The sequence below is a fragment of the Aquarana catesbeiana genome, linkage group LG05 (assembly GCF_042186555.1).
Source record: "Aquarana catesbeiana isolate 2022-GZ linkage group LG05, ASM4218655v1, whole genome shotgun sequence".
Taxonomy (NCBI): Eukaryota; Metazoa; Chordata; class Amphibia; order Anura; family Ranidae; genus Aquarana; species Aquarana catesbeiana.
Window position 1 is genome coordinate 557,891,337 of NC_133328.1, and position 14,370 is coordinate 557,905,706.

At 42.0% G+C, this 14,370-nt stretch overlaps 1 protein-coding gene across 3 annotated transcripts in view; it reads left to right on the top strand.

Annotated features, from left to right (window-relative positions):
- The window catches only part of LOC141145323 (carbonic anhydrase 2-like), a 55,903-nt gene extending 42,054 nt beyond the window's left edge, over positions 1–13,849 (top strand). For all 3 annotated transcript variants that reach the window (XM_073631901.1, XM_073631900.1, XM_073631902.1), the window contains 4 exons: positions 1,367–1,459; positions 7,220–7,282; positions 10,566–10,721; positions 13,156–13,849. In XM_073631901.1, coding sequence (XP_073488002.1) covers positions 1,367–1,459; positions 7,220–7,282; positions 10,566–10,721; positions 13,156–13,275 — 432 coding nt within the window. In that variant the 3' untranslated portion in view covers positions 13,276–13,849. The remainder of the gene's footprint in view (positions 1–1,366; positions 1,460–7,219; positions 7,283–10,565; positions 10,722–13,155) is intronic.
- The last annotated feature ends 521 nt before the right edge of the window (positions 13,850–14,370 follow it).

Here is a 14,370-nt window from a genome sequence, read left to right on the forward strand (position 1 = left end):
AGAAGCAAGCTGTGTCTCGGGAAATGCGTTGGGTACACCAGATGCCTGTGTGTTATATGACTGCTATTTTATCCATGTGCTACTATTTATATGTATCTTTTACAGCTTTGAATTTGTGTATGCTATTTATGCATGTATTATCTCTATTTGAATAAACCTTTATACTATATTTACTGCTGCTATGCTTATTGGCCCAACTGTGCTCACCTCACTCAAAGTCCCAGAGCGAATTTCTCTTTTGTTTTATTAACATGGGTGCATTTATCACATGTTTGACTACGCCTAAAAAATTGCATGGGAAAACGTCAGGTTCCTTTTCTCTGTGTGACCCCATTGTGGAAATCTCCTTATTTCCTATTTAGGCATCAGGACAAGAAGTAGGAAGAAAAAATCTTCCAGTAAAGGGTACAGATGGCAATAAAAACCTGACAAGCGTTTAAAACCATTCACTACTCTAACCAAAACCAGAAAAATATGTTTTGGCTGGAGTTGGGATTTAAGACTCAAATCCAACTTACCCCAAAAAGTGCACCCAAAATTGCGATAGGTATAAATAGAAAATTCCACAGAATTGTATTTGAATTTTTATTGCCAAGCCCACTTCATCCCAAACTGATATTTCAGGACTAAGAAGGCAACAGTTATCTCACCACTCCGATCCAAGAGAAATCAGGAGCCATCACTTGATTCAGCTTTTTGTTTATGTAGTCCGGCAGGCCTTTTCCTTGTTTTTGTAGCTTGCAAATACTTCTTCATAACAAAAAAAGTACTTAAAAATTTTATGTCCATCGTGTGAAATAAAGGACTAGGGAATCATTTCTGCAAACTGCCCAGTGCCGATTTAGCAATGTGAGATTTAGGATTTTGGGTGCTAATGAACTAGAGCTTCCAGGAGGCCCTCTAGGTATTATGTGTGAGGATGGGACACATGGGGGGTTATTTACTAAAGGCAGATCCACTTTGCACTACAAGTGCAAACTACAAGTACAAAGTGGACTTTGAAATTGCACTTGCAGTGCACTTGGAAGTGCAGTCTCTGTAGATCTGAGGGGGACATGCAAGGAAAATAAAAAACAGCATGTTAGCTTGCACATGATTGGATGATACAGTCAGCAGAGCTTCTCCTCATTTCAGATCTACCCTTCAGATTTACAGCGACTGCACTTTCAGTGCAATTTCAAGTGCACTTTGCACTTGTAGTTTGCACTTGTAGTGCAAAGTGGATTTGCCTTTCGTAAATAACCCCCACAGTTTGTTAGCAGTCTACAGGTTGCCAATACGCCTTTTGTTTTAATCTTTCTTTTATCTGTATTAGTGCTAATGGTTTTCTAAAATGGTGTCTCATTTATATATCCCTTGTTGGCAGCTTCACTTGGTGCACTGGAATACTAAATATGGCAGTTTTGGTGAAGCTGTAAAGCACTGCGATGGTCTTGCAGTAGTTGGTGTCTTTCTAAGGGTAAGTAATCAATTGGGGTTTATTCATTTAAACACAGCATTTGACTTACTTGAAGAGAAGACCATGGTTTCCTCTTGGCCCATTGTACTTCTTAAACTGGCCATACATATACAGATGTCTGTATTTTTAGTCCCAGCTTTACACTGTATGCATACTTTGTGTTAATGTAACAGAATGTCCCTCCACTGTGATATCTGGGAGGCATGTAAGGAATGTGGTTGTATTTCCGACCCATTTCTGTCAGGATAACATCAAGTTGAGTTTGTGTAATATGTATACGGTTTGCGTATTGTATAAACAGTAGTGGAGGAAATCATAGTTGTATGAAGAAGTTCTATGCCAATTCACTGCTGCATAACAGTTTACAGTACACTCCAGTTAATGTAGGTATACACAGTAGTTGTATTGTAAATAGATCATTGCAGAAATACATACATCAGTGTTACAGTCAGGGGTCGGGCTCAGAGACTAGTAGCTATAGCAGTAGATGGGTTTTCACCAACCAACTGAATAAGCATGCAAGAAGGTCACCATGGTGGATGACACAGGCTCATCCGAGGTGCAGGGTACTAACCGGTATTCACCAGAGCTCCTGATGGTGGAGATTGGTTTTGCTGCATGTTAGTACCAGGTTGAAATCCTCATGATCACCCCACTAGGAGGTCAGCATGCTGAGTCTACTAGCAGATATAGCAGGTAGGGATCAAGCAGAAGCGTAGTCAGTATACAAACCAGAGGTGGGTAACAAGTGGTTGCAGGTTGGAATTAAGCGGAAGCATAGTGGAGGAATAGGCCAAAGGTGGTAGTGAAGATAAGGACAGCTGCAAGTTCGCAAAGGATCAAGATATTGGCTGGAGAGAGCACAATATTCTGGCAAACAGGAAGTGCAGAACCATGGCTTAAATTAGGAGGTTCATGGGACGATCAAAGAGTTCAGAAGAAACAGGGAAACAGGAGACAAGGCAAGATTGTCCTAAGAAGTCAGATAAAAATGTTTCACGTAAATTTTACTCAATGTGGCAAGCTTGTCTGGATGTGGATTGCCACCACACCAGTTAATTAGAGACAGGCTCCTACAGGGGTAAATGTTTCAGGAGATCCAGAATAGTGGCTGACTAGGTCCTATAACACACAAGATCCCTTATAGTATTAGTGACTTGGGTAGGTCGTGTTTGTTTTTGGTTAACCCTCAGGGCTCTGGGGGTTTAGATAAGTCAAACTGTTTTTCAGTTACACTATGCTTCCGTATATATCTCAATCTTTGTAATTCTGGTTTACATATTTTACTATATATTATATTGGCCGGAAGCATATGATTGTATAAGAATTATACCTTATTTTCTTATGCTTTAATATGTAATGCTATGCTCCTTTTTTCTACTGTATACTGAATGGCAAATATTCTGTATTATGGAAAACAAAAATAAACCTTTTTTTCTGATTTAAAAAGAGAAGTTAGATAGGGTGCTGTGCAGCATCCCAGGTGGCTCGGGGAGAAGAGCTACTACCATACACAGCAAAGATCGTGGGTTCAGATCCGGGTCCTATGGGTTGTGGATACAGTAATTTCTATCTGAAAGGAATGACAGGAGATTTTCAAGCATCATGCAGTATTATGATGTGAAATATGCGCAGCTTGTGAATTTTAATGGTATTTACAAAAGTTATGCATTTTCTGAAATTTGTATCCTTCAAGTAGAACTATAGGCAAAACTTTTTTTTTTTTTTCATTTTGGATAGGGCAAGGGAGGGTTATAACCTCAGTTTGTTGGTCATGTTACATGATGTAACCAATATTTCTTAGTTCCCAGTACAAAATGTCATAGACAGCAAAGGAAAAACAACAAATAAGCACAGTCCATGTGGTAGCTGTATAATATAAGTTAAATCCAGGGAATGCTGAACATTGTGTCAACCAGTGTCAAACTCTGACAAATCTGGCTTTTTATTAAATAGAGGTAAAAAGGGATATTACTTAAATATATATACATTTTTTTATAATGGCCATAACCAAATGTCTTTTTCAAAGTAAACGTGTCACAGACATGGGCAATGCAAACTGGGCATATGATGTCAAGAATGCAAAACTAGAGTTTACATTCAGTAAATACTGCCTGATTGGCAGCTCCTTTATTGGTTAGTGGATCTGTTCCTCATATTAAAGGAGCAGTAGGTTCACTTGGAAGGGGCCGTTGTAACCTTTAAAGGAAAATGTAAGGTTTGCGTATAAGTTTGGCTTTTTAGATCTCTGGATCTAATGATCACTTTTATATACAGTATATACTGAAGATAACCTCTGTTTTAGTATTTTTATACCATATTCTCAGATTAAATTGCCCAGGTTTGAGACAGGTTAATTTAAAATACAAATACCATATTATCAGGGGAAAGGTACAATGCCAATCTAATGAAAATCTAATATTTATTCTTAAAGTATCACATGCTACATTTTACCTTTTTGTCTCTTATGAACTATGTATAATAAAAATGCAGATGTGCTGTATCTGCTGACATAAAGCCAGTAGAGAGCCCCCATTTGCTTTTACATTGACCTTCCCTTTCCATTGTACAATATGTGTACAGTGTAAGCAGTATACAATTCTACTGAGGAGTGTGTAAGCAGATCTTGGTTTTTCTTGTGTAGTATAAATTGCTGTCACCTTCCCTGGTGTTTGTAGACTAAACAGTCCAGCAAACCCTGCCACTCCCTATCTGTACCTGCCATGGGAGAAACACATTAACTTTCTATGAATGCTTAAGAAGCTATTTATACCTTTTTAAGTTCTGCTTTTTAATGTTGTGAGACATTATGCAATTCATTACTGTGGAGATACCTGGAAAATATGTAGAATGTCGAACCATAGATGGACAGATCACGTCCTAAGAATGCTGCCTAGGGAGAGATCTCTCCTTTCTTGGTGGTAGTGCGTGTACACCCTCTGTATAGCAAGTGTTGGTAGTGCATGTACACCCTATGTATACCAGGTGTTGGTAGTGCATGTACACCCTATGTATACCAGGTGTTGGTAGTGCATGTACACCCTCTGTATACCAGGTGTTGGTAGTGCATGTACACCCTCTGTATAGCAAGTATTGGTAGTGCATGTACACCCTCTGTATAACAGGTATTGGTGGTGCATGTACACCCTCTGTATAGCAGGTGTTTGTAGTGCATGTACACCCTCTGTACAGTATACCAGGTATTGGTAGTGCATGTACACCCTCTGTATAGCAAGTATTGGTAGTGCATGTACACCCTCTATAGCAGGCGTTGGTGGTGCATGTACACACTCTGTATAGCAGGTGTTGCTGGTGCATGTACACCCTCTGTGTAGCAAGTATTGCTAGTGCATGTACACCCTCTGTATAGCAGGTATTGGTAGTGCATGTAGAAACTCTGTGTAGCAGGTGTTGGTGGTGCATGTACACCCCCTGTATAGCAGGCGTTGGTGGTGCATGTACATCCTCTGTATAGCAAGTATTGGTAGTGCATGTACAAACTCTGTATAGCAGGTGTTGGTGGTGCATGTACACCCTCTGTATAGCAAGTATTGGTAGTGCATGTACACCCTCTGTATAGCAGGTGTTGGTGGTGCATATACACCCTCTGTATAGCAGGTATTGGTATTGCATGTACACCCTCTGTATAGCAAGTATTGGTAGTGCATGTACACCCTCTGTATAGCAGGTGTTGGTGGTGCATATACACCCTCTGTATAGCAGGTATTGGTATTGCATGTACACCCTCTGTATAGCAGGTGTTGGTGGTGCATGTACACCCTCTGTATAGCAGGTGTTGGTGGTGCATGTACACCCTCTGTATAGCAGGTATTGGTATTGCATGTACACCCTCTGTATAGCAGGTGTTGGTTGTGCATGTACACCCTATGTATAGCAAGTATTGGTAGTGCATGTACACCCTCTGTATAGCAGGTGTTGGTGGTGCATGTACACCCTCTGTATACCAGGTATTGGTAGTGCATGTACACCCTCTCTATAGCAGGTGTTGGTGGTGCATGTACACCCTCTGTATAGCAGGTGTTGGTAGTGCATGTACACCCTCTGTATAGCAGGTGTTGGTAGTGCATGTACACCCTCTGTATAGCAGGTGTTGGTGGTGCATGTACACCCTCTGTATAGCAGGTGTTGGCGGTGCATGTACACCCTCTGTATACCAGGTGTTGGTAGTGCATGTACACCCTCTGTATAGCAAGTATTGGTAGTGGATGTACACCCTCTGTATACCAGGTGTTGGTAGTGCATGTACACCCTCTGTATAGCAAGTATTGGTAGTGTATGTACAACCTCTGTATAGCAGGTGTTGGTAGTGCATGTACACCCTCTGTATAGCAGGTGTTGGTAGTGCATGTACACCCTCTGTATACCAGGTGTTGGTAGTGCATGTACACCCTCTGTATAGCAAGTATTGGTAGTGTATGTACAACCTCTGTATAGCAGGTGTTGGTAGTGCATGTACAACCTCTGTATAGCAGATAGTGGTGGTGCATGTACAACCTCTGTATAGCAGGTGTTGGTGCATGTACACCCTCTGTATAGCAGATAGTGGTGGTGCATGTACAACCTCTGTATAGCAGGTGTTGGTGCATGTACACCCTCTGTATAGCAGATAGTGGTGGTGCATGTACACCCTCTGTATAGCAGATAGTGGTGGTGCATGTACACCCTCTGTATAGCAGATAGTGGTGGTGCATGTACAACCTCTGTATAGCAGATAGTGGTGGTGCATGTACAATTTCTGTATAGCAGGTGTTGGTGATGCTATTGTTGGTGGTGCATGAGTGTACAGCAGGTGTTGATGGTTGCTGTAGAAAGCATTGGTGGTGCATGTACAATCTATTCATTGTAGGTGTTGGTGATACATATACACCCTAGACATAGTAGGTGTTAGTGGTGCTTGTTAAACACCCTTTTAACAGGTATTGGTGGGGCATGCACGCCCTCTATATAGCAGGTGCTTGTGGTGTATGTTTAACCTCTTTCTAGCAGGCATTGGTGGTGCATGTACATACTCTATATAGCAGCTGTTGGTGGTGCATGCACAACCTCTTAATAGCAGATGATGTTTGTGCATGTACACCGTTGTTATAGCAGTCGTTGGTGCTTTATGTATGCTTTCACTATGTTGGTGGCACACCCTCAGTATAGCAGGTGCTCGTGGTACATGTGCAACCACTATAGTACGTGTATTGGTGAAACTTTTACAGCTTCTGAACAGCAGGTTTTAGTGGTGCATGTACAACTTCTATAGGGCATGTGTTGGGATAGTAGTAGAGAGCAGGTTTTGGTGGTGCATGTACAGCCTCTGTATAATTGCTATGATTGTGGTTGTTGTACTTCTATAGTATTTGCACAGCAAGTATGTCTCTCAGTGTGCACAGGTACTCATACTGCTATGTGTATTCTTGTGACCAAAAGAAGTCTAAAGACAAAAAAAAGTGGCCATTCATCATCGGTGCAGAACAGTGTACATAGTGGGCCCTGATGGACATTCAGGGTCCTTTATTCCCATAGCACATTCAATTTATAGTAACATTTACGATGAGCTAACAAGGACGCCAATGATTTTGTTCACTTAATATGTCTTAATCTGTTAATCAAATTAACATTTTTTGGAAAAAAATGCAAACTGTTTCCCCCCTTGAGCAAAGACATTATAATTATTACTTTATTAAAAAGTTCATAAATATGTACAGTATCAGCTTTTCTTACCGCATCCTCATTTGTCTCTTCTTTATTCAGGTGGGAGAGGCCAGGCCAGAGTTGCAAGCAGTGATTGATGCCTTAACATTAATTCCAACAAAGGTAACATCTACTGAGCTTTTCAAATATTGTTTAAGACAACAAGCCACCTGAATTCACATAGCTCCATGGTGACTTACATACACTGCTATATGATCTATGCATAGTCATTGGAAATGGAATGGCAGGTAGTTTCTAAACAAAGTCGGGGTTTTCCAGTCTGTAATTATGCATCTAGATTTCCTGACTCACTAGTGTATTAAGAGTCACCTGTGTTAAGCTACCAGTATAACAGTCCAATCATTAAGAAACTCCCATTAAGCTGATCCATAATTTAATTTAATTAGGAAGGGTCCCTTTTTGCCTCTGTTGGCAGAAACATCAGTTCATACCTTGCCTGCCCCTTTCTTCCCAATGGGGGTGTACAGTTGTAGGCGCCAGCCATGCAGTGGCGTAGCGTGGGTTGTCAGCGCCCGGGGCAAGGCAAGTAATTTGCGCCCCCTAACCTGTGGACTTTTAGCACTCCCCGAGTGCTGTCCCTTCCCTTCCTACAATAGTACTAACCAACCTGATTCCTATACTGACCACTACACTCTACTGTCCACTACACTGACCACTATACTACACTGACTACTATACTGTCCACTACACTATACTGCTCACTACACTAACTGCTATACTGTCCACTACACTATACTGCCCACTACACCATACTGCCCACTATACTGCCCACTACACTATACTGCCCACTATACTGTCCACTACACTATACTGCCCACTACACTGACCGCTATACTGTCCACTACACTATACTGTCCACTACACTGACCACCCACTATACTGCCCACTACACTATACTGTCCACTATACTGACCTCTACACTATACTGTCCACTATACTGACCTCTATACTGTCCACTACACTATCCACTATACTGACCACTACATTGTCCACTATACTGACCACTATATTGTCCACTATACTATACTGTCCGCTATACTTACCACTACACTATACTGTCCACTACACTATACTGACCACTATACTGTCTACTACACTATACTGCCCACTACACTGTCCACTACACTATATTGCCCACTATACTGCCCACTACACTATACTGACCACTATACTGTCCACTACACTATACTGCCCACTACACTGACCGCTATATTGTCCACTACACTGCCCACTATACTGCCCACTACACTATACTGTCCACTACACTATACTGTCCACTACACTGACCACTATACTGTCCACTACACTGCCCACTATACTATACTGTCCACTACACTATACTGTCCACTACACTGACCACTATACTGTCCACTACACTGCCCACTATACTGCCCACTACACTATACTGTCCACTATACTGCCCACTACACTATACTGACCACTATACTGTCCACTACACTATACTGCCCACTACACTATACTGACCACTATACTGTCCACTACACTATACTGCCCACTGCACTGACCGCTATACTGTCCACTACACTATACTATCCACTATACTGACCACTACACTGTCCACTACACTGCCCACTATACTATACTGCCCACTACACTATACTGCCCACTACACTATACTGTCCACTACACTATACTGTCCACTACACTGACCACTATACTGTCCACTACACTGCCCACTATACTATACTGTCCACTACACTATACTGTCCACTACACTGACCACTATACTGTCCACTACACTGCCCACTATTCTGCCCACTACACTATACTGTCCACTATACTGCCCACTACACTATACTGATCACTATATTGTCCACTATACTATACTGTCCATTACACTATACTGACCACTATACTGTCCACTACACTATACTGTCCACTATACTATACTGACCACTATACTGTCCACTACACTATACTGTCCACTACACTGACCACTATACTATACTGTCCACTACACTATACTGTCCACTACACTGACCACTATACTATACTGTCCACTATACTGCACTGACTACTTTACTGTCCACTACACTATCCTACCTACAGTATTTCTATACTGACCACTACACTGCATGACTCTAGCTGCTCTTCTACTCACTCTCTCTCTCTGGTTGGCTGCTCCCTCTTTCCAGACTGTGTCCCCCCCCCCCCGGGCCAGCAACACGACTCTCATCACGTGGGAGTCTCACCTTTTCTTCTTTGTTTTCCATCGGTGCGGAGGGGAGCAGGAGGAGGAGACAGCGGCGGCTCACAATCTTGAATTTTCGTGTCCCCCGCCCTCTGCCATGTTCAGTCTCCGGCGCCTTGTGATTGGGTGTATGGGGTCATGTGCGGCGGCGGGGCTGGCCTGTTAACGATCGCGCTTGCTCCTGGAGTCTCGCCTCCGCACATGACCCCATTTACCCAATCACAGGGTGCCGGAGACTGAACATGTGCAGAGGCGGGACTCCAGGATGTACCGCGATCATGGACAGGCCAGCCACGCCGCCGCACATGACCCCATACGGCCAATCACAGGGCACCGGAGACTGAACATGGCGGCCAGAGCGTGGGGACACAGGGCAGTGAATTTAGGAGGAGGCAGCCAGCATTGCGCCCCCCTAAATGTTGCGCCCGGGGCAACGGCCCCCTCCGCACCCCCTACGCTACGCCACTGCAGCCATGTCACACTTACCACAAGGGATGGGGCTGAGCCTTAAATTGTTACTAAACCCAGGATCCTGCATTCACTATTTCTGGTCTCCCACAGTACACAGAACATTAAAATGCAATTATTTTAGTAAATATAAATTGCTAAATACCTTTTCTCATCAGCAGTATATAGCAGTCCTGTGACTTCTATCAGTGTCTGGCTGAGCACTAGTTAAAGCTTGTAGGAGGAGTTTTCATTCTTCTCTGACTGTCCTGTGAGGCGTGAGGCTACATGACCCCTGACTTTCTGCCTGGACAGCGCTGATTGACCCTGTGCTGATCACATGCACCCTCCCAAAAAAATTCTCTAGCAATACACACCAAACTGAGCATGAGCAGAGTGCCACCAAGATGCTGTACTATCAGCAGATGGATTGGGGACAATGCCAATGCCAATCTCATCTACAAAATGAAAGATTCCCAGTGCCCAATCCTACCATGGTAGTGCCTTCAGAATAAAGACCATTGTTTACCGCCCAACTCAAACTTCTGACAGGCCACCAAACCAGTATTCTGATCTTCCAGTTATATTGTGTTTGGGTTCCCTCATGGGCAAATAGCTTATATCATGCAGACATGGCTTCCACCTCTAGACTATATTGGTCTGACACCAATTCAATGTTTATGTTAAAAAAAAAAAAAAAAACACAATAAACTTATTTTATTTCAGGGAAAAGAGGCTCCTTTCCACAACTTTGATCCTTCAGGGTTGCTTCCAAATTCTCTGGATTTTTGGACTTATCAAGGATCTCTGACGACTCCGCCACTGCTGCAGTGTGTAGTCTGGAACGTCCTAAAAGAGCCAATCACTGTGAGCAGTGAACAGGTATGTCTAGACCAGAATTTCTGAGTTTAAAGCTATCACAATGCAAAAAAATGATCAGAGAATGTCAATTGCATCCAGTAACATTTTGTTGTCCAGATTTGGTGTTTTTGCGGCTGTTTGTACAGCATATTTAACTAAAATTGTGGTGGGTTGAAAAATCGAATTTCTTCACCAGACCAGTCCAAACCGAGACAATTCAAACAGGGCATATACAGAAAATATATAAACTTATGCATTGTGGTTACATCCTAGTGAGGTCTATCCACTATAATAAGGATTACCTGTGAACTCCACAAGCCTTTGGAAAAAGACAAAACTGATCTGTCTCTGCCCTACCCCCCTACCGAGTTACTTAAGCTGGTGTTTATCCGTTAAAGGTTCAGAAACCACTGATATACCAATGTGTGAGTTTAGATTTTGATATATGCTATGACTGTCAGCTTTCATGCAGAAGGGCATCTTTATCTTATAGCAACATCGGTATTTTTTAACCACTAGCATAGTCTGATTACAGTGTACATTTTTCTCTTGCATCAATGCAGATTAGACAGCTTTCATAACATTTTAAAGCGAACCTGTCACATTTGTCAGTGTCCCATGCTTTACAGCCTGTTAAATCAGCTGGATTCTCTACCATTTATATCCAGCAGTGTTAAATTGAAGTCCTCTAGTACAGTGGTAAAGGGAAACAAAAAGGATTTTGCCCCTCTGTGACCATCTGTTAGGCCGTCCAGAATGGGGAAAAGCTCCAACACCTCCTGGTAGTGTCAAAGCTTTCCCACTCCCTCCCCCCATACATTGCTATTGGCCAACACTATGACGGAGTCAAAAATTAAAGGCTGCGCTGCAATAAATAACATAAAACAAATGAAATAGTAAATGCATATTGACAAATATCTATTTCTGTGGGTGAGTTATAGCAGTAGTGACATGACCCACGTAACTATGACGGAGTGCCTTCCTGGATAATACGAATTTATGGGAAAGAACAGTCATGCTTTGACAACACCAAGTGCCAAATCTTTGCCTAATTTTGACTGTTCTGCAAGTCCCAGGCGTTAAATCCAGAATAGAGCATTAAAACTTCCAAAAGATTCTGATGATGTATGCACATTGACTACTACAGTGGATGTAAGCGGGACTCTAATGGGAACCCTGATGTAAGGGTGACTCCTAACAGGGACCCAATGTAAGAGGGGAATCTGATGGGGACCCTGATATAGGAGGGGACTCTGATGGGGTCCCTAACGGAAAGGGGCACTGATGTGACCCTGATCTAAGGAAGACTCCAAAAATGGACTCTGAGGTTAGGGGGCCACTGATGGGTACTCTGCTATAAGTGGGGTTCTGATGTAAGGAGCGGCTTCTAAAAAAGGGGCTCTGATGGGGACCCTTATGTAGGGGGGGTTCCTAAGGCAGATCTTGCTGTTAAAGGTGTCCTGATTGGGACCCTGGTGCATGGTGAGGGGGGTTCTGATGCGGATCCTGTTGTATGGGAGTTCTGCTGGGGACCCTGATGTAAGGTTGGATTCTGATGTAATGAGGGGGGCTTTATTTTACTGAAGTTCTTTCTCTTTTTGTTCTGAATAATATCATGCTAATTGCTAAAAAGATCCAAGTAAAACATAATTCATTTATTCTGCTTTGCTTTCCAAATCTGATTTATTTCGACCTGTAAATATTTGTAAAATATACAATGTGGTGCCTCATAGTGAAAAGTTTGGAGACCCCTTAGCCTTTTTATATTGTAGTACCAACTGTCAGTCTACTGTCCTTAATTATGAGGAACGACTGCAAGCGCTAAATTTATTCTCCCTGGAGAAGAGACGCTTGAGAGGATATATGATAGCGATATATAAATATCTCAACGGTGATCCCAGCGTAAGTATGAAGCTTTTCAGTCCCAGGGCGTGTAAGAGGACACGGGGCCACACAATGAGACTGGAAGAGAAGTTGTTTAACCTGCGCAGGGGGGTCTTTAACTGTCAGGGAGGTAGGGATGTGGAACTTCCTTCCACAATCGGTGGTGTCGGCAGGACTTATGGATGGTTTAAAAGACTCTTGGATGGGCATCTTAGCGAAAACAATATTCGGGGATATGGGAAATTAAACTACACAGGTTGAACTGGATGGATTGTAACTATGTCTGTGAGGACACCAGCTGTCATTATGCTGTTTTATTAGAAACATTTAACAGAATCAAATTTAAATTATTACTACTAATATAGGGACCCCAATAACCTTTTATTATTTAATGTTATTTTGGGGTCATAAACCTCGGAATTGGATAATACTTTGAAACTCCAGACTTTGTTTTGCTTTGTATATATGTGGCAACTATTAATAGCATAATATTATGTTCACAATAAATGGTGCAGGTTTCCTATAACATCTCATTGCATTTCATCTCTCATGTTCTTCTTGCTCCGTCTAGCTGTCAGCTCTCCGAGGCCTTTACTTTAACGATGAGCATGAGCCTTCTTGCCACATGGTTGACAACTATCGCCCACCACAGCCACTGAAGCATCGTCACGTTCGAGCATCATTCCATTAGGAGGAGAACCGCCCATCACGCGTATTGCAAATCTGCTTGCTAATGTTCAATTATCTCTCACTGTGTGCAAACTGGAAGCCCTTTCTTGCTCTATGCTGAAACGCTAATCCTCTGGCAAGTTTTAGGATCTGATTAATGAAATGTGAAAGTCGAATGACATAGGCAAATCTTTTCTAATGTGAGGCGTTGCTTAGAGCTTCACAGAGCCTAGCTTCTGCTTGTTTTCTTCTTAACAATGCTGCAATTACTATGGGAGAGGGGAACTAGTGTTCTGCAGATACTTCTAGAATTATGTCTTAAAATGCAGATAAAAACTTGAATGAAGTACGTACATACACTGATATGTATTTTATAATGTGCACTAATGTGTGTTTCAAATTTTACCTATTCCAGAGGAAAATATATTGCTTTTAATAGAGTGTAAATATTTTAAATATATATATATGACAGATATATATAGGAGAGAGTCTTATTGGTGCTAATTTTGCACAGTCTTAAATTTCCAAAATGAACAGAAAGAAACATGAAATTATAATTGTATTTTGGATACCATAATAAATACTAAAAATGCAAACTTGTGTAAAGTGACTTTATTTTCCTAAGGTGATTGTAAATCAGACTTAAAAAAAAAAAAATAAATATGTTATACTTACCTGTGATTTTGCACAGATGTACAAAAAATCATAAGGGCACAAGAGCCTAGTGCGTTACCAGATTAAACTTTATTAAAGAACAAATTATCCGTACATACTCACAAAGACAGCAGTATAGACCAGGATTAGGTGTTGTTTTCTACTCAGACCTCTAAGTGTCACTGTTTAATCAGCACAATGTTTCCTACTATTTAGTATAGTAGGGAGAAGCCCATAGCAACCAATTAGATATAACTTCCTTTGGTCTCCATGACTGTGCTCTTCGCTGGTTCACATCCTACTTATCCCACTGCACCTCCAGCGTCAGTTACAATTTTACTTCCTCCTCTCCTCTTCCTTTCTCAGTCGGGGTCCCCCAAGGTTCTATTCTTGGACCTATCCTATTCCCCATCAACACCTGCTCCCTGGGTCAGTAGATAGCCTCACATGGCTTCCAATACCA